The 27,885-nt window shown below is 36.2% G+C and overlaps 2 protein-coding genes across 5 annotated transcripts; one reads left to right on the forward strand and one right to left on the reverse strand.

The window, feature by feature from the left end:
- Positions 1 to 219: 219 nt before the first annotated feature.
- uts2a (urotensin 2, alpha) lies at positions 220 to 2,841 on the reverse strand. The gene is made up of 4 exons (XM_067447236.1): positions 2,183 to 2,841; positions 764 to 877; positions 600 to 643; positions 220 to 500 (listed from the first exon to the last, which is right to left on the reverse strand). The coding sequence occupies exons 1-4, from the start codon at positions 2,286 to 2,288 to the stop codon at positions 387 to 389; spliced, it is 378 nt and encodes a 125-aa protein (XP_067303337.1). The 5' UTR covers positions 2,289 to 2,841; the 3' UTR covers positions 220 to 386.
- Positions 2,842 to 3,787: 946 nt separating this feature from the next.
- ccdc187 (coiled-coil domain containing 187) lies at positions 3,788 to 27,692 on the forward strand. Of its 4 annotated transcripts, XM_067445919.1 has the most exons (13): positions 3,788 to 4,028; positions 5,015 to 5,102; positions 12,596 to 12,658; positions 14,495 to 14,624; positions 14,830 to 14,920; positions 21,667 to 21,745; positions 22,890 to 23,999; positions 24,918 to 25,033; positions 25,723 to 25,800; positions 25,887 to 26,009; positions 27,121 to 27,194; positions 27,269 to 27,354; positions 27,447 to 27,692. In XM_067445919.1, the coding sequence occupies exons 2-13, from the start codon at positions 5,054 to 5,056 to the stop codon at positions 27,605 to 27,607; spliced, it is 2,160 nt and encodes a 719-aa protein (XP_067302020.1). In that variant the 5' UTR covers positions 3,788 to 4,028; positions 5,015 to 5,053; the 3' UTR covers positions 27,608 to 27,692. The 4 variants fall into 4 exon arrangements, with proteins under 4 accessions (XP_067302020.1, XP_067302024.1, XP_067302023.1 ...); XM_067445923.1 differs by lacking the exon at positions 22,890 to 23,999; XM_067445922.1 differs by lacking the exon at positions 5,015 to 5,102.
- The last annotated feature ends 193 nt before the right edge of the window (positions 27,693 to 27,885 follow it).

Here is a 27,885-nt window from a genome sequence, read left to right on the forward strand (position 1 = left end):
GTAAGACGAAAAAAATAAAAGAAGCTACAAAATACAAAAAAAGTGCATTCTGTATATTTCATTTTGATAAATGGGATGAACATTATGAATTCTGGACAAAGGAGACTTTTCATTCTTTTATTTTTGCATTTATGTGGAGTTACATGTTTAAAAACAGCTATTGTGGTCTCGTCTATAAAGATAGTATTGGAAACGAATCCAAATATTCCAACGTTAAAGCTGAAGATATGTTGAAATAAAAACCCTAGATATTTTACATTTTAGTGGTTTATATCAGCAACTGTTTTACACATTTGTATGTAACTGTATCCTGTCTAATTGTGTGTGAGTAGGAAAAGCTATAAAAGCCCTGTCACTCTGTTCAGTAGGCCTGTGTCATGAATGGCTCAAACACAGTATTTCCAGAAGCAGTCTGAACTGCCGCCTCTCTTCCTGAACTGTCTCCTGCTGCCCCACAGACCGCTGGGAGGGATGAGGCGATGCGGTTTTTCTAAAAGAAACTTAGGAGAAAGATGTTGGTCACATATTTGCATGTAAATGTAATATAACCAAGATGATGCACTTGAACACGCAAGCTAAGAGATTGATATTGCCTTTACCTCTCTAAGAGTATCTTTAGGAATCTGCCCAGACATTTTAGTACCTGTGAAAGGAATAGTATGAACATTTTTTTTCATCTGCAGAAGAACCTTCTGTAACATTGAAAGATGGTGAAGTTGTAGTTTTTGTGATTAAATGTCTGTGTGAGATGAATGAGCCTCACTCTCTCTGCTGAGCAGCGGGGAATATCCTATGACTGCCGCCCTCTGCAGGAGATCATTGAGATCAGAGACAGAGAAATCATCTGGACTGATGACGCCGGCCTCTTCCACTGAATCTATAGCAGCAATCAGATAGATGCTATTTCATCAGCTACAGCAGTTTGGCCTGTATTGCTATCTGGCACCACTATTACAAAATGAATGTTACCCCACACATTATATTAGGTGTCTTAAACTACTTCTGTTCTGGATATACTTGCATCAAAAACTATTGTGTTCATGTTTTACCACTTTTGCTGCTATTGGGTATACAGGTACGGTTAGGGTCATACAGGTACGGTTAGGGTCATACAGGTACGGTTAGGGTCATACAGGTACGGTTAGGGTCATACAGGTACGGTTAGGGTCATACAGGTACAGTTAGGGTCATACAGGTACGGTTAAGGTCATACAGGTACGGTTAGGGTCATACAGGTACGGTTAGGGTCATACAGGTACGGTTAAGGTCATACAGGTACAGTTAGGGTCATACAGGTACGGTTAGGGTCATACAGGTACGGTTAGGGTCATACAGGTACGGTTAGGGTCAGGTTTTGTGGTATAGGTAGGATTAAGTGTGAAGGGTTAACTGGGTAATTATAGATTCATTTACAGAAATGAATTACAGCTGTAATTGCATGCAGCTATTTTTTTAAATATAAGTACAATGTTAAAACATGTATGAGTATGTACAACAATAAGTACTTTGTATCAAATGATTAATACACACACACACGCAGTATATATATACTGGTCCAGTTCTGATGCTCATATGCCCACTGATGCCGCTTTCGGTGGTGGACAGGGGTCAGCATGGATACCCTGATTGGTCTGGCTGTCAGAACCGGCATTCATTTCTTGAGCAATTTGAGCTACAGTAGCTAGTCTGTTTGATTGGACCACACGGGTCAGCCTTCGCTCCCTCCGTGCATCATTGAGCCTTGGCCACCCATGACCCTGTCGCCGGTTCACCACTGTTCCTGACCACTTTTGATAGATACTCTTTACTGCAGAACGGGAATAAATAACTATATATACTGTGTATGCATATGTATACGCATATAGCTATTTATGTCAAATTCCTTGCATCCTGCATTATTTTGATATTAATATCTTATAGACTAATTATTATTACATATTTTAATTGAATAATCCTTAATCAATTATCACATTAAAATATCTAAAAATATTTAAATTTGACGGAGTTTTATTATTAATTTAAATGCGTAACGCCCCCTCCCCTCCCCCACCCCCACCCCAAAAAAGCCTTACGGTGCCAAATACATACACTCATACACAAACAGATATATAGTGTATTTAACATCCATAAATATATGTGAAAAAATATAACCATCTAAATCATTGTTTGTGAATGCACTCACCAGGGCCGCTGTAAGTCATGTCGGCTGTGTCTGTAACAGGATGTGCTAGCAGATGACTGCAGGACAGCAGGAGGATGGAGCAGGACAGAAGCAGGTTACAGATCATCTCTGCAGCAGGTGAAGATGAAGGTCCTATCAGGTCAGGCTTGGGTGAATGGAGTGGATGGATGGGCTCTTATATACCATACTCTACCAAAAGCGGAGTGAATTACAATGAATGCAAAGTATTTATTGAGAGTCTTATTTGAAAAATTGGTTCCTCTTGTGTTAATATGTCCATGAATAAATCAGGATGGCTGGTGAGATCCACAGTGGCTTTATCACCTTTGAATCTCATTGACCTGTTTTACTGAATTTGTAAATTGGGGGACACAGGTGTGCAAATGTCCATCTATGACCGGGATGATTTTATGAATATGTCAACTGTCTTATTTAGCCCATGAATCTGGTCCTTTCACATTGAAAATGAGGAAAATATGTCTCTTTAAATTCACAATGAGGGTTGGTGAACTGATGCATAAAAAAAGGTTTTATTGGGAATTCAGGCAGACAAACTGATGTTAACGACATTGTCAGAGTCAATGAAGTTCAAGAGCACCAGGGATATAAACTCCAGATTACCCATCTGCTGAGGAGAGAATGACATTTGTTTATCACCCTCTGGCAGCATCGCATTAATGATACACATTTGACATTTATAAAGCGTGGAGTATAATCAGACAGAGCAGTCGTAAGAAATGAAGAACCATTTTAAAAAGATGGATGTCACTCGCAGTCTGCCTAGACTTGCTGATCTTCATATAGGCTTTGATTGTGAGATTGATTTTATAAGGATTTTGTTTTAATTAATTACTCTCCGCTTTCTTAGTGTATTTGTCTTGTTTTCTATTAAAAATATCTAAACATTCCTAAATCAATTTACACAATATAAAAATATAAATGTTTTCTGAGAAGAAGAAAAAAACATACATTTGTATTAAAGCAAGAAAAAATATCAGTGGAGGAAAAAAATTAACTTAAAAAAACATGTTTTAAGTATAAACTCACTTAATTTTTTTGTAATTTTTTTAGTAAACAAGACACAATGCAATAAGTATTTTCTTCTCAAGTAAATGTATCTTGATGATTATTTATATTAATATAAATATAATAATATTAATAAAATAATATATTTGTAGTGGGGAAACAATAACAACAACAACAAAAAAAACATTCTGGAGTGGAGATTATCAAGGATTATCTTGAATATTTTGCTTACATTTTGGAATATAGCTAGCACACAATTCATAAAACTTTGTTTATGTTTGCTGAACAGCAGATGTGTCAAAAGGAAGAGAAAAGGAATGGTTTTCTTCATGAATCCATTTTTTTGTCATGACTCAAACGCCGGTAGAGGGCACAATATCCTCCCATGTCTCACTTTGTAAAGTAAAATAGCCTAAGCATTTATTATTTTAAGTTAGCTTTAACTTTCATTTGTGCATTTGGTAAAACCAATAAATACTTCGGATCAAAGAATATTTTAAAAGGTGGGCATCATCAAAGTTTGTATATTTATAAATGTATTTGATGTGATTGGATAAACAGTGTGATGTAATGGAGGGAGGTAGCGTGCAGAAGTTTGTCCGCGCTGGCTTCCCATCCCTGTGGAAGCTTCATGCCATTGTCTCGTTGTCAAAAACAGTGTCTAGTCGGAAACTTTGAAACTGGGTAATTATAGTTCAGGCTTGTTTCAGACACCAAATCTAGTGTGAGCTTGTGAGAAATGTTCAAGTTGCCCTAATATGCAACAAGTAGTTGAAGATAAAAAGAGAGCATTTGTAGAGAAGAGAAGAGCGCAGAGCAGGTAAGAGACTGTGTTTGGTGTCTGCAGTGAACCATGTTCTCGGTGTTTGATATTTGTGTGATGAATCATTGAGGTGAAAAACGTGAGGAATGTTAAGTTCCGTCTTTCCTCACTGTCCTCATTCATGTCACTTCTGCCGGTTTATCTTTTATTTATTTATTAAATCTCTCTTTGTTTTACCTTCGCTTTGTTTTCTTTTATGACGCTTTTACTAATTCTGTCGCGTGCTGCTTTGTCATGTAGCATATTTGTTTTGCTACGTGATATTTTGTAAATGTGTAAAAAAAAAAGCAATATAGCCTACCACAACACAAATGCTCATTAACTTTTGCCTCCAAATTTAAACCAATCATGTATTTAATATATATATATATATATATATATATATATATATATATATATATATATATATATATATATATATATATATATATATATAATACTTAAAGGAATGGCTTATTTAGCTTTTAATTATATGGATAATTTCTTAAGGCGATATGTTTTTATTTTACAGATGACTATTTCATAATAAAGACTATTTCCCTGTCTTTATTATTTATATTTGTTTTACATGAATACGACTTCATGAATTTATTTTTCTTTTTATGGGAATGTTAATAGGCCTATGTTTAACTTGCTGTAACATCAAAATATTTTATCAGCTTTTTTTTCAAAGCTTGGTCTTGCAGTGAATTATAATGCCGCCTTCACGTGTTATTGGAAATTTGATCATTCCCATATATGAAGTCGTGATTACGAGCTTATCGCATTCAAATTTTGCAATGTGGGGGCGTTCATGTGTTTTTACCTAGGAAACTCGTATTTATTCCGATAGCACATAAAGGCAGCATTACTCTAGGTGTATGCTTTAATAATATTTAATGAGACAGTGGTGAACTGTCTGCTGAGACACTCACAGAGACAAAGTAAACTAGTTTGGCCCCTGTCAGTTCGCAATAACCAAAGTTTGTCTTTCATGAGAATAGGTGGTGAATGGCATGAGTTGTTGAGCAGTGCCAGAAGCCATGGCAGAGCTGGAGGTGGATCAGTCCAAACTGCCCAGAGTCCAGGAGGGTAAGACCTGCCTGACATGCACATGATGCTTGTGGTTATGACTCTGTGTGTGCACATTGCAGGCCGTTTCATTTTGGAATAGTTGTGCTTTCTGGCGTTGTATAATACACATAATGTGTAAGTGTGATGTGTGCAGCTGCGTCACATCTTTCCGTGGCTTTGATGATTGATTCCCAGTTCCCACTCGTCTCATTCTGTTGTCATATTCCACGTATTGCATGCTTTATACTAAAAAGTCTGAGATCTGATTAACATTCCAGACGTCTGGTGTATATCTCGGAAGCAAAAAAACTTTCTTTTCTTTCTTTTTTTTATTGGCGAAAGAACCTTTCCATATGGCCCTGTTTGCTGAAGTATTGTCTCTTAGGGAAAAATCCTGTATTTTGAGATTTGACCCCCTGCTTCTTTTGAATTGTTTATGATGTTTTCCCTTTCCGTTTCTGTACACAATGCTTTTATTGTATTGCTTTGAATTTTTACGCTTAAACAAGCACTGACTGTAGAACAAAGACCCTATTAGACCACCATACCGCCTTTACCCCCCAATTAACGGATGTCTATGCTTTTGTAGATCTGTACTGCCATGTTTCTTTACCGTTAGGTTTATATCCTTTTTTTATGGCCTGTGGGAAACTATGTTTTCATTTCCTTTGTCTTCAGTCTTCTGTTATCAGTTCCTGTGTATGTGTTTTTGCTCTGGTAGTTCTCTTGACCTAGTCTTGGGAATGCTGTCTCTATACCCCAGTTCCCTTGAGAAAAATCAACCTCTTTCCTCTCTGCACTTTAACCCCTTTGAATCCCTCACTCCCTGCCTTCACTGACTTTTTTCCTCTTTATGATGTGAAACCTCTTCCCAGATAGATCATGTATGTCTGGTAGTGACACACTTTCTACTACTATTCAAATGTTTGGAGTCTGTGTGAAATTTTTTTTTTCTGAAAGAAAATAAGCAAGGACATTTTAAAGGGGTCGTGAACTGGCCTTTTAATTATATATTTTTTATACTGTTGTCTGAGGTCAACTAATGATGTTTGTGTGTTTTTTACATTCAAAAACATCATAATAAATAGGCTATTTCCTACCCTGGTTTTAAAGGGATACTTCACTGCTTTCTCATATTAAACTGTTATTCCCTTAACTAAAACGAGTTGATACATACCTCTCTCGTCTGAGGGCGTGCACTTAATCTCTCTGACGCGCGGTGATGATCTGATAGCATTTAGCTTAGCCCACTAAGCCCAGTTCATTCACTATGGTACCAAACAGAGATCAAGTTAGAAGTGACCAAACACCTGCACGTTTTCCCTATTTAAATAGCCTGAAATATCTTCCTCACTTTCCCCCTCCCCCCTATTGACAGAAATGAGAGAGTGAGGGAGGATTCTTCAGGCATGAATTTTTACTACGCAGAGTCGAAGTACTCTCAGAAGTGCTATTCCGCCATACATTATAGTTCTCCTTTTTAATCCGCCTAGGCAATGTCCACATTTTTTTTTTTTTGTGTTACCATACTTGATCGTTCAACTATTCGTGCAACTGTATTTAAATAGTTAAAACGTAGAGGTGTTTGATCGCTTCTAACTTGATCTCTATTTGGTACCTAATAAATGAACTGGGAATAGCATTCTTTCGAATCGTCTTTGGCCATAACTCTGGAAGACTTGTTGTTAAGCTTTTCTTTGAGAAAAGAACAAAGAACAGTACTGAAATCATTCTTAAGAAAGGAAGATGTGTTCAGAGTTTTACAGATCGGATACGGCGAAAGTTTAATCTATCAGCAAGCTCCGCTTCACCTTCTTCATTGCTCTGGTTGGTTGTAGCGCTATCGTATCGCGTGCAGAGGGAGTTTGAAAGACAACCGTTTATCCTGACGCCCTCGGATTTAGTCTTGCCAGTGGTGTGTTCCCAGACCAAACATCTTGATGTAGGTCTGGCTTGTCAGGCTATTGTCTAGCAATATAGAATTCGGAATTGCCGTATCATGATATTATCGGTATCGTGAGCTGTGTATTGTATCTTGAGGTACTCTGTGATTCCCACCCCTGATTATAATATTATTTAAAAAAATGAAAATTATATTAATCAAAGAATCCTGAAAAAAATCAGCTTTGCCTTCACAGGAATAAATTACATGTAATCCATGATCTTTATTTGTTACTATATTTTTGATCAAATATATGTAGCCTTGGTAAGATGGGTCGATCCATCTCAAACTATCAGCTCTTTTGTCCCAGTGTGACTCTCTGTTTTGGACAGTGTAACTCATGACCGCTTTATCTTATCTTTTAAGCGGGTATAGGAATTTACACATACGTCTGAAATCTTGTTTTTAAAGTTTTCATATATGCTTTCAAACATACATTTTGCCTGCCTCTGTAATATGAGCATGTTTTTAATTTTTTGTATTTTTTGGCTCTGCTTCTAAAAAACTAGTTAGACAAGTTTATATCCACACCCTCTTGTCTGCCAATCCCCTCAGCGCCCAATCTGACACCTGAACGCTGAGGTGAGGCCTGCTGTCAGAACCAGGCCTGCAAGCTTTAATCCCTCCTCCTGAAATTAGAGGAGTGTTTGCAGAGCAGGTTAGCAGGTGCTTAAACTGTCGAGAAGAAGACTTTTTAAGTAAGTTTTAACACTGGTGTACAACTTCTTCGCCCTTCTTTACTGGATATAAAAGTATGATCCTTTCAGCGTGTGAATCTGTAAGTGTTATTTATTTTTTTATTTTAGTTGTTTACTGCATGTTCAGAGACTGTTTTTAGGGGTTCTGTAGTTCAACAACTATTTATATAGACAAGCAGAAATCCCCTGCATTGCCTAAACTGTAGGAGGTGGATTTTAGTAAACAGTCTTATCAGTTTAGTTATAGTTTGAAGGCCAGATCAGTGTTTATAAAGTAGACAATATGTTTTCCAAACCTAATCAACATACTAAATCCAACTGTCTATAGTTTCGGTTGTCCTTTTGTTATCAGGATTTTTTGACTGAAGGAATCCGACCAGATGTTTTTAATAATTGGCTGTAGGCGTATGTATTTGGCTAGCATGCTAGCATAGGCTTCACTCACATGTCTTTTGCTGTCTTATGCTTCCTGAGAACAGTAGCTATAATTATTACAGTCAGCCTTGACTGATAATACCAATCATGAATCTTATATTTCATGTAAGCTTCTCAGTCAGAAATCTAGATGTAGAGATTGATCCGAGTAGAAATGTTTGATGTAGGGTCTTAAATAATTTGTGAAATGTGAGAATATTACTATGTACACTACCATTTAAAAGGGGGTTCTGTTTTAGTTTTTACTGTTATTGAATGAACTGAAGTCATTCACCAAGGCTGAATTTATTTAATCAAAAGTGAAACCATAATATTGTGAAATATTTAAGAGTTGTTGTTTTTTTGAACATATTTTGAAAGTGTACTTTATTCCTATGATGGCAAAGCTGAATTTTCAGCATCCTTACCCTATATAGTCTTCAGGGTCACATGATCTTTCAGAAATTATTCTAATATGCTGATTTAATGCTGAAGAAACATTTCTTATTATCAATGTTTAAAAACTCTTGTTCAACTTAATATATTTGTGGTATATTTTTTCATGATTATTTCATTAAATTATTTACTGACTTTTGAACAGTAGTGTAAAGCTTTACATAGTTATTGTCAAATAAATATAAAATTCATTTGTAAAACATGAAAATGAAAAAAAATTTGCAAAGTTTTAGATAATATTTGAAAGGGAAACACCCTAGTTGTGTACTAGGGTGTCAATGTGTCTTGACTGTTTACTTATAAACTTCTCATTTAAACACTGATACTAAATGCCATATCATGAATTTAGTTTGGAATAAATTAATTGCAAATGTAAATGTTTTCTAGGGATGCCACAATTCTCAATAAAATATTGACCCATTCGGTACGGCATTCACGGAACACTATAGTCATTCACAATCACGAAAGTTCATTATTTGCATCCGTTTTAAAGCCTTGCCGGTTAAACATTTAATTCACATGCTAATGCTGAGCACACGCACTAAAAGCCTGTTAAACTCACTTGATTACTGGACTAATAGTGCACCTCTAAAGTTATGTTAATAAAACAACAAAAGACAGAGAAAATCACTCACTGCTCGTAAATAAAAATAAAAAACCTAGTAGCTTTTAATCAATGCATATTGTATATTGAACACTGTGTAGTTTTAATTTTAGCCTAAATTTATTCATTCAATTTCATACTTAAATGCTACTGTACATCTCTGAGCTGCCACTGTAAATCTTATATGTGTATGTATATGTATATATGTGTATATATATATATATGTATGTATGTATGTATGTATGTATGTATGTATATATGTATATATATATATATATATATATATATATATATATATATATATATATATATATATATATATATATATATATATATATATATATATATGCGCATTATACAGTACACTAGGAATGTGTACAAGGGTTTTTAAGTAAAGTTTTAAGTTTAAGTAAGGTTTTTCAAGTCTTTTAAGTTAAATAAAGAAAAAGTATTACAAAAAATAATCTCCTTAACCTCTTTCTGTTACTGTCGCCAAAGAATAGCAAAAAAAACCCCGAAACAAACCAAAAACCATGGTAAAAAAAACGGGGTATGTATTGAACCGTGGACTAACTGTATTGTTGCATCCCTAATGTTTTCATTAGATTTCAGTACATTGAGAGTCTGCAAACAGATTAAAATTATTCATATGCAGACACTGATTTAGAGTCTGATGTTCTCTCTTAGTCTTATCCGACCTTTGCACTGCCTTTTACCCACCCACACACACACACACACACACATACACACACACAGATGGATGATATGGATCCACAAATATTTTTGCAGTGTAATTCTGTTGATGTTAGAGTTCTAGTGATGCCCTGTCCCTGGGCAGAAATTATCTTGGCTGCTGGATGAAACAGACCAGCTTCTGAGTCTACAGAGCCACTGGATGTCTCAAAAGAGGACAACGAAACTGACCATTATGTTTGTCCTTATCTGTACACCTTCTTTCTGCTGCCTCTCCAAACAAAAACACCACCAATCTCACTATCCTTCTGCTCAGCTTAGTGTCTTTTTTCTGCTGCTGGCACATCTGGAAACCATTCCTTCTGTGTGAAGGCGTTTATGTGTGTGCGCTCTGGCTGGATGTGTGAGGGCATTGTTGGGAGGTGCTTGTGTGACCTGATATGGGTTATCGCAATATGCAGCAGGTGGGCTTAAGCAAGAAATACATTTGTCTGTTTGGGTACTGAAATGGTTGCATTTAAACGTGGGATATCCCAGGGTATGGTTATTTTTCTCTGCTCACATTTTTAAGGGGACGATAGTTTAACCCTACTCGACGGGATGGTAGGGCCTCACAGCTATACATAGATTTCCACCAGCTGCTCAGGTCAGAGGTTGTGCAAGTCAGGGTGTCTCGTGCTACTCTAATTCAGCATAATTGCTCAAGCTAATATCCTAAAAAAAAAAGAAGTTAGATGCTTTTATTGTTTCGGGTTTTAGTCTTTTTAAATGTGTGAATCCAACACTGATGGGGCAAATCTTGATTTAGTAAAACTGTCTCTCTTTTTTTTTTTTTTTTTTGTGGTCTTTTTTTTTTTTTACTGCTTTCAGGGTCTGTAATGTTCTCTGTCCTGACCGCTGGTCCAGCACCAGCTCTAAAGCCTCAGACTCCAGCTGTTGTGTCAATTACAGACTGTATGTTCCCCTCAGAAAATCTCTACAACTCAGCTGACTTGTATATCCCTGAATTTAAGGTTGCTTTTGACTAAATTTGAATTCTTCATACATGGTTTGGGGATATCTTGAAGGGCCTGTCATGAGCGTGTTTAGAGAGGCGTATGTGTTTGGTAACACCAATGACACTGCATTGATCTACACTCCACGACATGTAGCACAAGCTATTTTCAATTTACATGAGGGATTCTGTAGTGTCACACTGTAAAAAATTATTTAGAAAAAAAGTTATCTGGTTGCCTTAATTTTGAGTTAATTGAAATTAAAATTTTGAGTTAATACAATGAAATTTTTTTGAGATTTGACAACATTTATTACAATATTATTAAAAGGTTTTATAAGCATATTGGGTAATTGTGTGCTTTTTATTTCTGATGACGCAGTGAAACATGCCAAATTGTGCTATTTTCATGATTTATCAAATTCATTTATCATTTATCAAATTCATTTATCAGGTTCAGCAGATACAAATATATTTTGAGTTTCTATTTATTAAACAAATTTCCTTCATTGTATCAACTCAATTCTTACTTTTTTTTTAAGTTAAACCAACAAATTTTTTTTTACAGTGCAGTAAATATAGAACACTGTATTGAGCATTTTTAGTTTCACGAGTAGGCTTCCCAAGGGATAAGAAAATGACTGCACAAAATAAATCAAAATGTAATTAATCAAGCAAATCATCAAAATTGTTAACAGAACCTCAAGAGATTTGAGTAGGAGTCTTGTCTTGGTTTTTTTGTGTTTGTGTGATTATCTGAGGTGTTCTTTTTTTCCGAAAGATTTCTTATGCTCCGCTTTCACATACAGTATATATTTTTATATATATATATATATGTGTATACAAACCAATATGAAAAATTGTTAAATTCAGAGTTCATTGACCTAGTTATCAAGGGTTTTGCTACTTGTAATTTTGTTAAAGGAATATTCTGGGTTAAATAAAGTTAATCTCTATCTATGGCATCAACATGCTGCTGATAACCACAGAAAAATAATGCATGACCAGATCTTCATCAACAGTAGTCCTACCACTAAATTAACTATTTAGACAATTTTCAAGCTTAAATAATGAAAAACAAATTATCTTCATATTTCTGCTTTTAAACTGCCCGAAAAGCCATAGAAATTACTTTGGTTTTAAAAACTGAGAGACAAATTATTTTCAGCACAGTTTCCTTTTAAAGTTTTTTTCCTAAAGCACAGCAGCGAGAGCCTCCCTGGGATGTCAATTATTTTAACACTGGTTTTAAAATGAAATGACCAAAACCACAAGTGTAACTTTCCAGGGTCTGTTTTTGTCGCAGAGACTGTTATTATGGCTTTATGAAATTTGAGCGTCTCATTTTTAAACTTTGTATAAACAATTTAAGACTTTTTTTTAAAGAGATAAAATGTTTTTCATTTATTTTGAAATATGAGGCTTCACAAATACAGTGGTGTGTACACTTTTGTATTGATTAAAACTTAATTAATTTACTAAAGTGACCACTAAAGACATGAAATAATGCTGCATACTCTCTGAGCACATTTCCAAATGTCTGTCACATTTTCTTTGAAAAATTCTTCAGTTACAGACTTAAATGTATGTAATTTGTGGTTAAAACTCGAAATACTTTTAAGATAATAAATAAGGGTTAGCAGCTTCTCTCATAGTCTGATGTTAGTTATTTTTTCTGCAGTTGTATTGAGTGTTGTTTTTCGTCTGCAGTGTGCCAGTGTTTTGCTGTACTGGAAGATGGAGCTCTAGCTCATAACTTGCAGGAGCAGGAAAGTAAGACCATTTCTCTTATTTCATCTGCCACACCTAAAAGATATATTAATGCTGGCTTGTTTTCTCAGTCTTTTTATTCAGCCATCTTTTGTAAAAGAGATGGCTGAATGCCACACCTACACACCTCAAAATGCAAGGGCGTAGCAGTAAATAATATTTCATGTGAGTCAGTCTACCTGTTTAATTAAATTTTTAATTAGCCTGCTTGGTCAGACAAGGCAGAGTTTAGATTTTGATTGTTCTCAGCAAATTGTTATACAGCTGCTGACACTAATAGTATAGTTAATATTTTCCATGACAGTCTATTATCTGCAATTGGTTGCTTTACGTTTAAATCGAATAGTCTCTCTTGTGCATATTGGCAGTTCTTACTTAGACTAAATTAAAGTTTTATTACAATATTTATTGAAACGCACACATATATCAGATGTTTAGAAATCTTTTCAAGGTTTAAATGTCCTGCACTGTAAATCCGAACAAGTTCAGTTTACTTGTAGAAAAAAAGAGTTTGGAAACCGATTGCCTTATTTTTGCAAAGCAAACTTAAAGGGGAAAATTAAGTTAATTTAATAATGAGTTAAAAGTAAAGAAAGCTAAAACCTCTTCCAGTAAATTAAGTACTAAATATCAAGTTCTAGAATATACTAGAATATTTACTAATCTTGCTTAAGATTTAATTGTAAGATTACTTGAGAAATTCAATTTAACTAACAGTGTTATATTATTCAGCTATGGCGACTTAAACTGTGCAATCGGTATCCACATTTTCTTCAAGTAAAGGAATGTATTTTTTTAGTAGTTCAACTAGCATTCAATGCACTTGACACTCAATTAATTACGCTTAAAGGAACTCTATGTAAGAAATGTATTTCAATTAATCATAAAATGATATGTCACTAGACATTAAGAAATCATGTTAATTTCAAATATTTATATTACTGACAACAGTAGTCCAGCTAGGATATTGTCATTTAAAAGTTGCTGTTGCAGCCCTCAACTGATGTTGATGTTCTGGAGGGCCACTGTACTGTAGGGTTTTACAGCTTGCCTCAAACACCTGTCAGGAATTTTCTAGTATGCTAATAAGACTTTGTTTAGCTGGTACAGGTATTTAATGGGGTTGGAGCTAAACTCTGCAGGACAGTGGCCCTCCAGGAGCAGGATTGGACACCCCTGCTTTAAGTGCATCAAGTTTTTCTTACTTAAACTATTTAAGTTTTGTCAACTTAATTCTATCTTTGATCTGAGGAAGCTTACTCCCAGAATGCAATGCGGCATGAATAAATTAATTGCTTTGTTTGTTTTTCTTGGCTTTATTTTCCATTTTATTTGCTGTCTTATTAATAATAATACAAAAATGTATATATCTAAATTGTATTGTCGGTAAGAGTTTTAAGTCTACTTACCAAGCCTGCACTTATTTGATTAAAATACAGTAAAAACAGAATTGTTGTAAATATTTATGTTGTAAATAATTTAAAATGTAATTTATTCCTGTGATGGCAAAGCTGAATTTTCAGCATCATTACTCCAGTCTTCAGTGTCCCATGATCCTTCAGAAATCAGGCTGATTCGGTGCTTAAGAATTATCATAATTTTTGATAATGTTGAAAACTGATATAACATGTTTTTCCAAGATTTTTTTATGAATCAAAAAAACATCAATTACTTGAAATATAAATCTTTTGTTACATTATTATGCCTTTTACTCTCATTTTTGATTTATGAAATGCATCTTAAAATACATTACAAAACTGACTCCAAACTTTTGAACTGTAGTTTATCTTCCACATGCTCTTCTGTAACCCTAACTTATTTGCATACTGTCTCCAACAGTTGAGCAGTTTTACAACTCAAATGTGCAGAGGAGTCAGCTGGTACAGAGGGACATCAGAGTAGCCAAGAGACTCCAGGATGAGGAGCAGAAGACTGCTCAGATGCTTCAGCAACAGGCCACTCATCAGCTGTAAGATTACACACACAAACACACACTGTCTATTCAAGGTTATACACTGTATATGAGCAGTTCAGTAGCTGATAGCATGTACAAAGTCCAACATAGTGTGACAATCTCTGTGCTTCCATCTTACATTGAGGAAACAGACATGTATTTTTTTCAGTTGTTTATTGTCATTATATCAAGGCTGTTTTTTTCTTTTCTTTTCTTTTAGGGAGGAACAGGACTCAGAATACGCACGCATGATTCAGGAGGAGATCCAGCGGCGTGCGGAGGAGGCTCTGAGGAGGGAGGTGGAGGACGAGGTGTGTAACACACTTCAGGCTCAGTAAACTCCACTCCTTCTGTTTTTCATTTACACCTCTGAACTGCTTTGTCTGAGGCATCAAATGGATCACTAGTTAATGAGTCACTGTGGGACGCCTGTAAGCTGATTTATTCAGCTTGTCTCCTGTGGAGTTTAAGTGCTAATAAAGACCACACAAGAATGAACATCAAGCAACTATAAAGCAAAAGTCATACTCAAAACTGGGCATTTATCAAATCCAGATGCATTGAACTGTAGCCCCCCTTTAAATAACCATCTAAAGGCACAATATGTAGGTCCAAAAATCACTAGAACAATGTTATATATTTTCTTGACTTGTGTATTTACATTATCCCAAATGTTTCCAAAAATGTTTAAATCCAGAGCAGTGGTGGGATAAAAAATACTTTGTTACTTTACTTAAGTAGAATCAATAGTGCATACTTTTGACTTTTACTTCGTTACATTTTGCAGCAAATATTTTACTTTCTACTCTACATTTCTACTAGCCTAGAAATCTAGACGCACCCTAGCGGCAGCAAATCTAATCTACCCGCGAGTGTCGTGTAGCAACTCTCAATACCCTTCTGAGCTGTATTCGCCTAACTCTTGCCGGGCCAATCACATTGTGTATAGAGTATAGAGTTGCGTTTGTGTGCTTCTAGTAAACATAGAAGCTGGCGAACAGCGGCGGTCTTTCAAATCAGCTTTGACCACGACTGGAAGACTTGGAGTTAAGCTTTTCTCTGAGAAAAGAACAAAGAACGGCACTGAAGTCATTCTTAAAAAGGGAAGATGTGTTCTGAGTTTTGCTGACCGGATGCGGCGATTGTTTAATCTATCAACAAGCTCTGTTTCACCTTCGTTGCTCTGGTTGGTTGTAGCGCTATCCTATCGCGTGCAGAGGGAGTTTGAAAGACAACCGTTTATCCCGCCCCTCAGATTGAGCCATCAATGGTGAGTTTCCAGACCAAACATCTTGATGTTGGTCTGGCTTGTCAGGCTACATTTCTACAACTTTTCGTTAAATTTTCTGATCAGCTTCAGGGCTCGAGATGAAGGATTATCCGGATATTTAATGGATAATAATATATACTGTTTATAATGAACTGACTCGCGCAGCCTCTCGAGGAGAAATGGAAACAAACCAGCCCCGCTTACACAGAAACTCAGTAACATACTGCAGTAGCAATTCAAAATGTTAAGTTTTAAAATTTTATAACATATAATACAGTTTAAAAACATCACAACACGACCAAGAGTGCTGTTTTCCTGAATACCATCACGACTGAAAATGTGACACTGATTTCATGACAGTTCCATAAACAATTAACTAACATCAAGTCACTTACATTTTTAGATGCAATCTTGACTGCTTTTGTTCTATTTCAGCAGCGAAAAAATTTCCAAGATCGGATCATATTTCCACATCAAAACCATATCGCATCTCACAACAACAGTGTGTTACTTAATGATTCAAGATCTTAATGATAAACGACTGCCTCATTCATGAACGAATCAACCATTTGAACGAACCGACTCAATGACTCACTCATTAAGCCGCCACCTAAAGGTGGTTTTTCATGTTTAAACATCCTTTCTAACATTTCTTATTTGTATTAATTTATTTAAAACAATCTCATAACATTTTTTAATGCAGCTGTAATTTTTCAGTGTAAATTAATTAATTTGATTGGTAACAACCCTATAGTGTCTTATTCTAAATTAATTTATTGATCACATTAAAGAAAATAAAGGGAAAGCTGAGGCATTGAATAAGATTAGGTAAAAAATCTCCTTTATAAAAGGTAAACACATCATAAATATGAAGATTTAAATACATCAAAACTGATGAGAGTGTTGCTTCAGAGTAATTTAACTCTGCAGATCACCCTGATAGATAACCAGAAGTGTAAGTCAGAATAACTGGATGACAGATGGTAAGCACAATTACATTAACCCAAAACTTAACTTAATTAAAATGCCATAGCCCATACTGTTTTCTTCTTTTTAATTATTAGAATATAGACATTAAGAAAATAAATACATTTTCATGAAAGTACTTTTACTTAATACTTAACTTACTTTACTTAATACTTAAAGCATTTAAAATCAGGTACGTTTTGCTTGGTTGTCATTATAGTACTTCTACTTTTACTAAAGTAAATTTACTTGTACTTTTACTTAAGTCAGTACTTCCTCCACCACTGGAAATAAGCTATTTTATCCAGCACACCGTGTCTGTGAGTCGCCTGTCAATGACCTGTTACCCTCGATTTCCATTTTTATTTTGTAGAAACTCCAAAGACGCTTTAGTATATTATGTTTTACTTGACAGGTGAGCAACTGTGTGGATACATTCATCGACAGAAAAAAAAATCATTGTCATATAGCTCAACACAGTTAGTCTTATTGGTAAAAATCAAGAAAGCAAGATGTTTTACCTTGCCTAATATGGATGTAAATCTCGAAATCCATGTGTCCTCAAGCTATGCCTTTATTTTGAATAAGTGACCTCTAGTGGCAAAAAATTACATTGTGGCTTTAAAGTTATGGCATAATAAATTTTGTTCTTTTTGAAAAACTATTTTTGAAATAGCTGTAATCACAAAATGAATCAGTGGTTAATACATTTGTTATATCAATACTCAATACTCCCAGTTTTTGTTAATAAAAAAAGTCTAAAATTGTCATAACATAACAGTAGAGCAGAAATACCAGAAAAAATGTAACCTTCCCCATATATATTTTGTCAGACAACAGTGGCCTTCGAGTCGAAAAGGTTAAGAACCACTGCAATAAACATAAAATATCTGTCATAACAACTCATTCACCTTGAATTGTAGTTATGCTATTAAAAAAAGTTTTCACCTTTTCAGTTCTATTAGTTACATAAAATATATATGTGAAACAAAAATAAGAGCTGCACATTTAAACCCTCCTAAATCTGTTTCCCCCTAGACTTCCAGCACAAGTGCATTACTAATTTTAGTTTTTTTCAAACTCTTAGGTGAGAGAAATTATTGCCATGATCTAAACTAAAAAAAAGAGTTAAATGTCTGTGAGAGATTTAAACATGTAGCAACAAGGCCTCTGAATCTGCCTGGAAAAAAATAATGTGCTTGTTCAGCTTTTATTTTTACTCTTGAATGACGAAGCAGTGAACCTTGATTAAGGAGTCTTTTGTTCAGTCAGAGTTGTTTGAACATATATGGCCTGTGGGGGTTACTGTGGAAATCAAAGCATAAGTGTTTTTGGGAGTGTCTTGGGAGTTGGAGTGTCCCATGTGATTCAGGTGGCAAAGCTGAAAATTGTTGGCTCAGCAGGTAGAAAAACTGAGTCCGAGACCACTGGCATAGCAAGCGATTAGATCCTGGCCACCTATTATCATTTACAGGTGATCTCAGAGATGTGGATTCCAGATAAATCTGAGTCAACGTGCCTGTGAGGCACTTTAAATAAAAGTTCAATGATTTAACTAATTCTTAACAGGTAATTATGGACATTTAGGATATTTTATGACTCAGAGTTGTTAACATGATTTCTGTTCCTGCAGGCATTTCTGACTCATGAATCATGTCTTGGCCTGCCAGCTGCGCTAAATAATTTTCTTTAACTTTTTTAGTCTTGTTTTGCAGTAATATATCTACACATCCTTAAAACAAAACAAACTTAATTGAGAAGAATAATTATGTTCAGGGAATATATATTGAATTAAATTTTAGGTGTGGATAGTTTTTACCTCTGTAAATTGTTAGTTTTATGCTTGAAGAAAGGAAAAACATTCCAGATGTTTTATCTGAAAATACATTATGCAGTTTTATTTTTTATGTTATTGGAAAGCAGAAAATGTTACTTTGCAGTGTTAATTAAAAGTTAAGCTAAAAAAAGATATAAATGATAAAATGACGATAAAATCTCATTTAATTAATACTTGCTAGTAATTTTTAATGTGTTTTCAAACCTGAGTAGCACCACTGATAGGCCTCCCATATTGTAGAAAAATATCATTCCGCTGCATTAATTATACATATTTACACCCCTGCAACCCTGTGTTAATTAAACCCTGTGAGGCAGCAGGTCATCTCCACTCGCTGATGTGGACCCTGCTGTCCTATCAGATGTACGGAAGACTGCTATCGAGCACAGTTGTAAATGTTGTGTACGCAAACAAACAGCATCTGGTGGGATGATTTCTTGATAGTCCAGGTGACTCAGATAAGCTCTGAGTCAGACCCCTAGAGACAAATCTCTCAGCCCAAGACGGGGGAGTTCATTCTGTTAGTGCTGTTAAGTAAGAAAGATCAGCCTAAAAGGTTAAGGACACCAGGACTTGATGACAACAGACATAGAGAGACTTGCTAAACAGACAGCTTACTAAAATAATTAAAGGCAGGTTTTTTTTTTTACTTGTATACAGACCCATATGTGTGTGGAATAATATTAAACATGGTATTATACAGACAACATGTTGTTTCCAAAACTAAATGACTGGCTATTTGTCATTGTCTACGGCAAAGCACTATTAAAATATTGTCTGGAAAATATATCTTGCTTCAAATTTGATTCAAATTTTGCAATAAATATAAACCCAAAGCATATTTTTAATTAATTAAAATGCTTTATAAAATCTTTTTTTATTCTCTTTCTTTTTTTCCAAGGTGCCTTAGCACACCCTTGTGGCCTGTTTTGGTTTTTAAAAAAACCTGACCTAAACATCTTCACTCGTAACTTGCTGTTCTCCCATTATCTCAGACAGTCTATTGTTATAAATAATCAGCCTAGCTCTATAAGCCAAGTTTTATAATGTTGGAATGAACCTGCAGTTTAGTCATTGAGGCATAATTCTGCCATCTTCTGGTCAAGTCTCATATACAGGAATGCTATCACAATTGTAGTTGTTTTTTTATGACTTTAAAGGACACATTTTATAGCAAGTTACAGTATTTCAGGTATTAATGCCATAACAAATCTTTCAAAAAGTATAAAAAGGTAAAGTGAGACTAGTAGTGACTGCTAATTTCTTACAAGCATATATACAAATGTTGGGATTCAAATAATGCTTTTGCAGAAATCATTGTTTCTAACTATTATAAAATGTGTATTAATTTGGTCTTTATTTACATGGCACAAAAGGTTGGTAGTTGTGTGATTTAAGATAAAAGATTAAATCAATGTGGTAACCGTACTGTAAATGGTTGAATTAAGATAAGTTTCGATGGTACGTTGTCATTGGAAACATCTGAGTCATTGTGGTCAGTGGTGTGATGAAATTGTGGTTCGTTTTCTGAGCATGTTGCTGTTTGAAGATGTGTATGGTGGGCTCATGCAGGCAGGTCTTCAGACCTTTATACGTAAGCATGGAAATTCCCCTCTGTTGACGTGCACGGTCTATTGACGGCGTCAGTGTTTAACACGTTGGTGGATATATTTTTTGTCAGAACACCCACATGTGCGATTACAACTGGGCTGTATGTTAACTTTTTTTGCACATACCACTGGTGCTAAAAGAGGTTTGAACGATTTGCACATGCCACACAATTGTAGCACACTTTCTATTCTTGAAAGCAACCAAAAGTAGTGCAGTTCATCACTTAAAGAGGCATTTGACTGACAAAGGACATTTAATGTTTCATACAGGGCACACAAAATGCAAACCTCAACCAGAAAACATTTTATTTGCCTGAAATGGCAGACTGCAGGAACATAACACCTCTTCCTTAACATTAAGTTAATTTTGTTTATATAACCAAATATTGCTAATCACAATCCAAACAAGTCCATCTGTTTTGGTTTAGCACTTGAAAATACAGCTTAATTTTCCTATATATCATTAAGAAGGTGTATAGCTTTATTATAAAATGTTACGTTTATATCATAGAAATGTGATGCAATTTCTGAACTTCTGTCTTGAAATTTTATGCATTATCTCAGAGAGAGAGAGAGAGAGAGAAACATTTCTTTACATTGGAAAAAAGCTATTTGCATACGTTTAATTCTTAAGTATTATTTTTCCTGTTTTTACCTAAAATGGTGTGTTGTGAGCATTAGTGAGTACATGCATATAATGTAAAAATGTTTCATTTGCACTTGTAGCCAGAAGACACCCTTGCAAACAAAGTCCACAAGTGAGACTTATAAGCTGCGTCCCAATTCGAAGGGTGCATTCAAATGTGTCCATTGTTTCCCGTGAAATGGATACAACAGTGGATCCTTCCCAAATCCAAGTCCAGCCTCTGAATTGGGACACAGCTATAGAAGTCATAAAACTTAATAAATACGTAAATAAAACGTAGATACAAATAGAGACGTTTTGACTGATTTCTGCCTCGTTCTATAATATGAAGCCGTGTCGAACACAAATTGGTTATTTTAAACACTTGACTGACTTCATTAACGTCATTAAACGTTCTCTTTTGTTGGACAACAGGTTTGTGAGCGTTTCTCGTTACAGAATGTTTTGCGCTTGTTGCTTTTTCAAATGCAAGTTAACTCGATCTCACAGCGCTTGCAGAGAGGGAGCAGCGTTTACTGCAAGCTGATCGATCCACTCTAATCTCAGTGCTGCGCATATACTTACTTAATTAAGTGTATGCGCAGCACTGATTTACTGTGGTAATGTGTTCATTGAATATTACTTTCAAATATAATCCGCAATCATAAAACCTTGTCAAAAACCGATCACCGAAAAACAGATCCTGATGAACATTTTTATCTTTAGTTTTGTTTTTTTGTTTATTTTAGGAAATTGCAAAAAGGATACAGGAAGAGGAAGAGCTTTGTGAGAGATACCGGAGCAGTTACCAAAATAAAGATGGAAGAGGTAAAATACGCATTTGTAAATTATTCATGGTGTTAAGGGTCTTAATGAAATGTAGCTAATGAGATGTAACTTTGGTGTCTCAGCAGTTTTGTTAGGTAATACTTGAGCAGGTAATACTCACACTGACAGTGTGTCTGTTGTGCAATAGAGCTGTACTTCTGTTTAGAATTAGAAAATAAAGTGATACATTATTTAAATACATTTTATTGATTTATCAGAAGTGTGAAATCTGATTTACGGTACATGACAAGGAGTCACATTTACATTGTCTGTAGCAAATTTCCATTTGTCTCCCTTGTTTATTTTAAAAACGGTAGCTTTCTTGGAAAGTAGCTAACTATTTATTTTTAAATCCTGTCTTAATGTCTTGTCACATGCATATTCTTTGCCTAGTCAATTGGTTGTTTCCCATATAATCATTTGACTTCCAGTAATGTGACAAGTGTGATGTTGACACCTTTTAAATTTCATCCCCACAGAATAGTCATCATCTTTATATAGATCTGGATTTCTACATTTACTAAAATACTACACAAATAAACTTGGTTTCAACATCAATCATACTGTATGACGCATATAGCCAGCTGCTTCATCTGCTGTTTAGATATGACCTCATCTGGGATGATGACTGTTCCCAAGTAATACCCAATTCACTCAAGTTTGTTTTCTTGTTTGAAAAGTTCTATGAGGAGAGCGTCAAGCTTTCCGTCATTCACGTCTGCGAAGTTGATGGTGTTTCCACTTATTTTTCAATGTAAAATAAGCCCAGCTATATGGTTATCCACCTGTTGCTTTCAATTCATTGACTTTCATTGTATGGACAAAGTTCACACTTTTTCTGTAAAGAAGAAATGTAAAGTAAGTAATGACAGAATAAGATTTTGAATTATTTCTTGAATCCAACTGTTCCATTGAACTTTTCTTGGCGTAGGCTACTAACCACAGCCTGAATCGCAGTGAATTCAGTGAAGCTTCATGTTCATGTCATGTTTGTGTTTGTCATGTAATGCATGTTTTATTGGTTCATTTGTCCTTTTTACTTCTAAACAGAGCTTCATGAGTTAAGTGTTATTCTGCATCCACCTGAATTCTAACCATTTCCCAAATCCCCTGCTTTGTGTTTGCATGGTTGGTTTTACTAAAGAGTCCAAAAGCATACCTGCTTGTCCATACTCACCCCGGCCTGTTCATGCTCCTCACAACCGGCCTCCAAATACAAGATGGCAGCTCTCCTCCTCGCCCACCTACTCAGACTCTGAGGAGGACCTGATTGAGTACAGTAGGCCTACAGTCATACGGCAGCACAGCAAACCCACTGTAGGGCAGAGGAAGCTGGTCAGACCTTCCAGAACTCCTTTAGAGCAGGATGACAGGAGCATGACCAGCCAGAGCAGCAGCAGCAGATCTTCACAACTGTCAGGTGGATGGGGTGATGTCATTAAGCTCATCAAGAACGATATGAGTGAGCAAGGCTACCTTAGCCACAGCTCTGAGGAGGATCTCTTTGAACCTGTCTATAAACTTGAGAAAATATTGCGACAGAAGCAGCAGGTCTCTGGAAAGGGGCTGAGTCGCCACAGCAGTGTGAGAGAGGATTTTAGCAGAACGTGGCAGGGAGACAGTTGCGGTCGTAGGGAGAGTTTTAGGGAAAGACATGTTCATTTCCCAGATGAACGGAGGTTCAACAGTTGTAGGACCAATGAAAATGGTTACGGTGACACTAGGGAAAGAGTTCAATGTTCAACAGGGATATTAAGGGATGATCACATGCACAACAGAGAAACTCAAGGTTTCCAGACTCGAGCACAGGGGTTTCAACGGAACATTTCAATGCGACGTAGCTACCATGGTAATGTCAGGCGGACAGTGGAGAGTGAGGGAAGCAGAACGCGCAGTGTAGATGATTCAAACTTGGCTAGAGCAAGACTCTCGAATCATGCCCCCTCCCCGCAGCCTAGAGCACCACACTTGATGGAGGTAAAAGTGGAGGATCGTTTGAGAGATACAGGGAGGTGGGAGATGGAGAGAGTCAGAAACACACGGCAGAGAGCTCAATCATTATCTGAGGAAGAAAGGAGGATAGCCAGGGACCAAAGGCATGGAGAGCGTAGAGTGAGGCGAAGTCAAAGTGAGCGCTGGCAGACCTTTGAGGAAGAAAGAGCGAGTGCAGAGGAGGAGATGGAGAGGGAAAGCAGGAGGGAGGAGAGACGAATGCAGAGACTCCAGTCTTGCAGTGGGCGCTCTTCTGGAGCAGGTAAACTCTCTCTGAGCTCTGCAGTGTGGCTGAGCCTGTCCCTACATCTGCTCATTGCTTTCCAATCATCTCCAATCAGTAAACAAGAATTCATGTGCATTCCTGCATCCTTCTGGTGTACGTTTTAGGAGTGGAGACCATTTTTTGGTGTGATCTGCTTTTTCTTAAGCTTGACCCCTCCTCCAGATCTCATCCTCATTTCTCAAATAACTCAAAACGCTTCTATCTCTCCTACATCAGCATCAGTTGTTTTCTCTTTTTCAGTGCATTACCGTTACATATGCTTGGTTCTTCTTGCATTTTTGATTTGGCTCTTATTCTGTGTCTTTGAGGTATTTTTTCAGGACTATAATCTACCCAGTAAGATTCCTACTGTTTAATTAATTGTAAATCCACCTATTGTTAACATTTGATGGTCTCAGCTAAACCTGTTTCTGTAGGGCGACCTTCAAGCAGAGTTTAGCTCCAGCCCTAAACACCTGAACTCAGCTAATCAAAGGGATGTGTCTGAAAACTTGAAGAAAAAAAACGGGGGAAAAAACGCTATCTTCAGATACTGTATTCCAAGGTATAGGAAGTCATCAAAGCACGTCCGATTGCATTTAGCTTTACTTCCTGAGACATTTCTGTCTCAGAAGTCCAAAATCAGTTTTGTGAGATGCCTTCCTGCACAAATGCTGTTTGAAAAGTAATTTGCCTATAAAGCAAATAGGCAAGAAGTCTCAAGTTTTCAGACGCAGCCACAGTCTTGAGGATTACCAGAAACTTCCAGGTAGGTTTGTTGGAGCTAAACTCTGCAGGACAGTGTCCCTTAAAGAGTAGGAATGGACACCCCTGATCTCGGCCCAATTGGCTGAAGGTGATGGTGGTCTGAAAACCCTGTTACCTGGTTGTGATTCTGCCCTTATTTCCTAACAGGATCTGCTTTTACCAGTGGAATGGCGGCTCTTGACTTAGGAGAGCTGGAGCAAGTGCTGCTGGATGAGGAGCTGGCCCGCAGGCTTCAGGAAGAGGAGGAGAGATTGGCCGAAGAGGTGAACTGAACTAAAAGTCCAAATATATCTACTGAGGTATAGGTATGTGGTACAGTAGTGGCCAAAAGCGATGTCCCGATAAGATAATTGGTTTTCATGACTGTACAAATTTTTAAAACAGAACACTTAACTTAAATTAAACTACAGCTACATGTTTTATTTTACTATGCAAAAAAAAAAAAAATAGAAATGTTCAAATCTTACAGCATGCATTGACTACACACATGGATTGATTTCTCTCGTTTTTGCATATGTTCATAATTTGGATGACAGCCTGGCCAAAAATTGTGTCTGTATAATATGGCCATGTTTCATTCCATCATCACAAATAAAACAATTGCACAATGCGCAGAACTACGTAATATGCTTACAAAATTGTAATATCTCAATAAAGGTGTCAGTATTCTTAAGCTGGACAGCACTGTCCACTACTGTATTTGCCAGGCAGTCCAGCTTGGATGGACTGCCAAGTTTTGGCTCCAACACACATGACTTTTAGGGCTGTAGCTAAACTAGTGAACGAAGGCCCTCCAGGAGCAATATTGCGCACACCTGGTATATACCATCATACCTCTCAGCCCTATCAGTGCTCTGAAATGAATGCTATTTTGAATTCCTATCAATGACAATTACAAAAATGACTAAAATAAAACCATGTAACTGAAGTTGGGTTTTCTCTTTTCTCCTAGACTCCACAAGGTTCCTCTCCTCCTAGAAGGGACTGTCCTGTTGGAGATTTCAGAGCGGCACAGGTTGCTCAAGATGAGGTGCGAAGAGTTTAAATGAAAGGGCTGCTTTCCCACCGCTTGATTGAGTAATTCATTAAAATGATTCATTTCTCGTTTTGTGACAGGAAATTGCACGTTTCATGCAGAAACAAGAGATAAAGGCTAAACGGAGATCTCGTGAGGTGGAACCTGCTGGACCTGGGCTGGAATACATGGAGAGTGACAGGAGAGCAGCATGTGACAGACAGGTAGCCACACTTTGAGCAATTCTGTCTTTTGTTATTATTTTACCATTTGTCTTTACTTAAAAAGAATTCCAACCATTTGCTGGTTGTATAAAATGACTGCTCTGTGGAATTCCCTTGATCATTCATGCATGTCTTTGTCATGATTCACTTTGATATGGTCCTGTTGAACTAGTTAAACCATTCCTTTTGACTCGCTCACATTAATTCATCAGAATTGCCACAATGTTCAGAAATGTTGATCTTTTAAAGGGATAGTTCATCCATGGTTTACTCACCCTTAAGCCATCCTAGGTGTATATGACTTTCTTTTTTCAACAAGCACGATCAGTTATATTATAAAAGCAGTGAATGGTAAGCTAGATTTTGAAAAGCGCATCCATTCATTCTAAAAGTACTCCACACGGCTCCAGGGGGTTAATAAAGGCCTTCTGAAATGAAGCGATGCGTTTTGTAAGAAAAATATCCATATTTAAATCTTTATAGCCTAAAATAGCTAGCTTCCAACAGACTGCCGTACGCAAATCAACACGTGCCAAAAGAGTAACTTGTGATAACTTGTGATCCATGTAATTATGGATGCGCTTTTTATTTACCATTCACTTTTCATTTACAATTCATTTACCATTCACTGCCATTATAAAACTGCCATTATAGATATTTTTTATGTAACTCTTGTGTTTGTCTGAAAGAAGAAAGTCATATACACCTAGGAGGAGTAAATAATGTAATACATTTCATTTTTGGGTGAACTATCCCTTAAGAGGGATAGTTCACAGGAATATGATGAGCAGGAATATGATTCCAACCATGTACTGGTTATATAAAATGACTGCTCTGTGGAATTCCCTTGATCATTCATGCATGTCTTTGTCATGATTCACTTTGATGTGGTCCTGTTGAACTAGTTAAACCATTACTTTTGACTCTGTCACATTGAATATGATTCATAGGAATTCATGATGTCAGTGACTGTCATTGATTCACACTGACATCAACATGGAGACAAATTCTATAACCCTTTTTGTATTTGTTGGGTTAGAGTGAACCAGCCTTTAGTAGACCTGTTTTTCTAAAATAATTTTTGAATGTAAAATATGTGATATTTTTACAGAGGCGGAGACTGGATTCCGAAGGTCTTCAATCCCCAGTTAATGACTTCACCAATAGTCACAACTCCATGACAATGTATGTGACTATTTCTCAATAAATTACAGCTTATAAATGCATTATATCACTTGACAACTATGGTGTCACTACAGGCAAGCGCAAGCAATCAGGAATATTGCAGAAGAGCTGGACCCCACCTTTCAAAGGAAGGATGCAGCTGAAGCAGGACAAATGAATGGTGCTTTCATTAATTCAAATAACAAATGGTCTCTTTCTACCAGCATCATTCATTCTAAAAAAAACAATAATTATAAATGGTTTCATTTACAGATCTCACTCTAAATCAAACTTTACAAGTAGACCTGCACAATCCCTTGGAAGAAGCTACTTTTGTGCCACCCACGAAACGGCAGAATGACAAAACAGGCCGAGTAAAGCCCAAGGAGAAAAAGGAAAATGCAAAACAGAAAGACAACTGCAAGCAGCAGTGATGCGGGACATATAAAGGTGTGAAATTAACTGGAATAATGAATTAATAATCATAAAAGATTAAAGATTTACATACATGTCCCGAGAGTTTGGGGTTTTCCATTCTTCTGCTTTCTCCAAGACTTGTGGGATACTTTTGTAACCAACAAATTGACTTGAACTTGCAAAAACAGGGACACTCCATCCAGATAATGCTGCTATTACTGGTGAACATCTGTTGAGGTCACGTCGTGCTTTTTTTGGTTTCATTTTTGTTTAGCAGCTGGTTATATATTGGCTG

The sequence above is a fragment of the Pseudorasbora parva genome, chromosome 6 (genome assembly GCF_024679245.1).
Source record: "Pseudorasbora parva isolate DD20220531a chromosome 6, ASM2467924v1, whole genome shotgun sequence".
Taxonomy (NCBI): domain Eukaryota; kingdom Metazoa; phylum Chordata; class Actinopteri; order Cypriniformes; family Gobionidae; genus Pseudorasbora; species Pseudorasbora parva.

Coding starts and splice junctions, on each gene's coding strand:
- uts2a (XM_067447236.1), bottom strand. CDS start 2,288: ATGATCTGTAACCTGCTTCTGTCCTGCTCCATCCTCCTGCTGTCCTGC. Junction 644..763: donor CCCGCTGCTCAGCAGAGAGA/GTGAGGCTCATT, acceptor TTCCTTTCACAG/GTACTAAAATGTCTGGGCAG. Junction 501..599: donor CTAAAGATACTCTTAGAGAG/GTAAAGGCAATA, acceptor CTTTCTCCTAAG/TTTCTTTTAGAAAAACCGCA.
- ccdc187 (XM_067445919.1), top strand. CDS start 5,054: ATGGCAGAGCTGGAGGTGGATCAGTCCAAACTGCCCAGAGTCCAGGAG. Junction 14,625..14,829: donor CAACAGGCCACTCATCAGCT/GTAAGATTACAC, acceptor CTTTTCTTTTAG/GGAGGAACAGGACTCAGAAT. Junction 21,746..22,889: donor CCAAAATAAAGATGGAAGAG/GTAAAATACGCA, acceptor GTTTTACTAAAG/AGTCCAAAAGCATACCTGCT.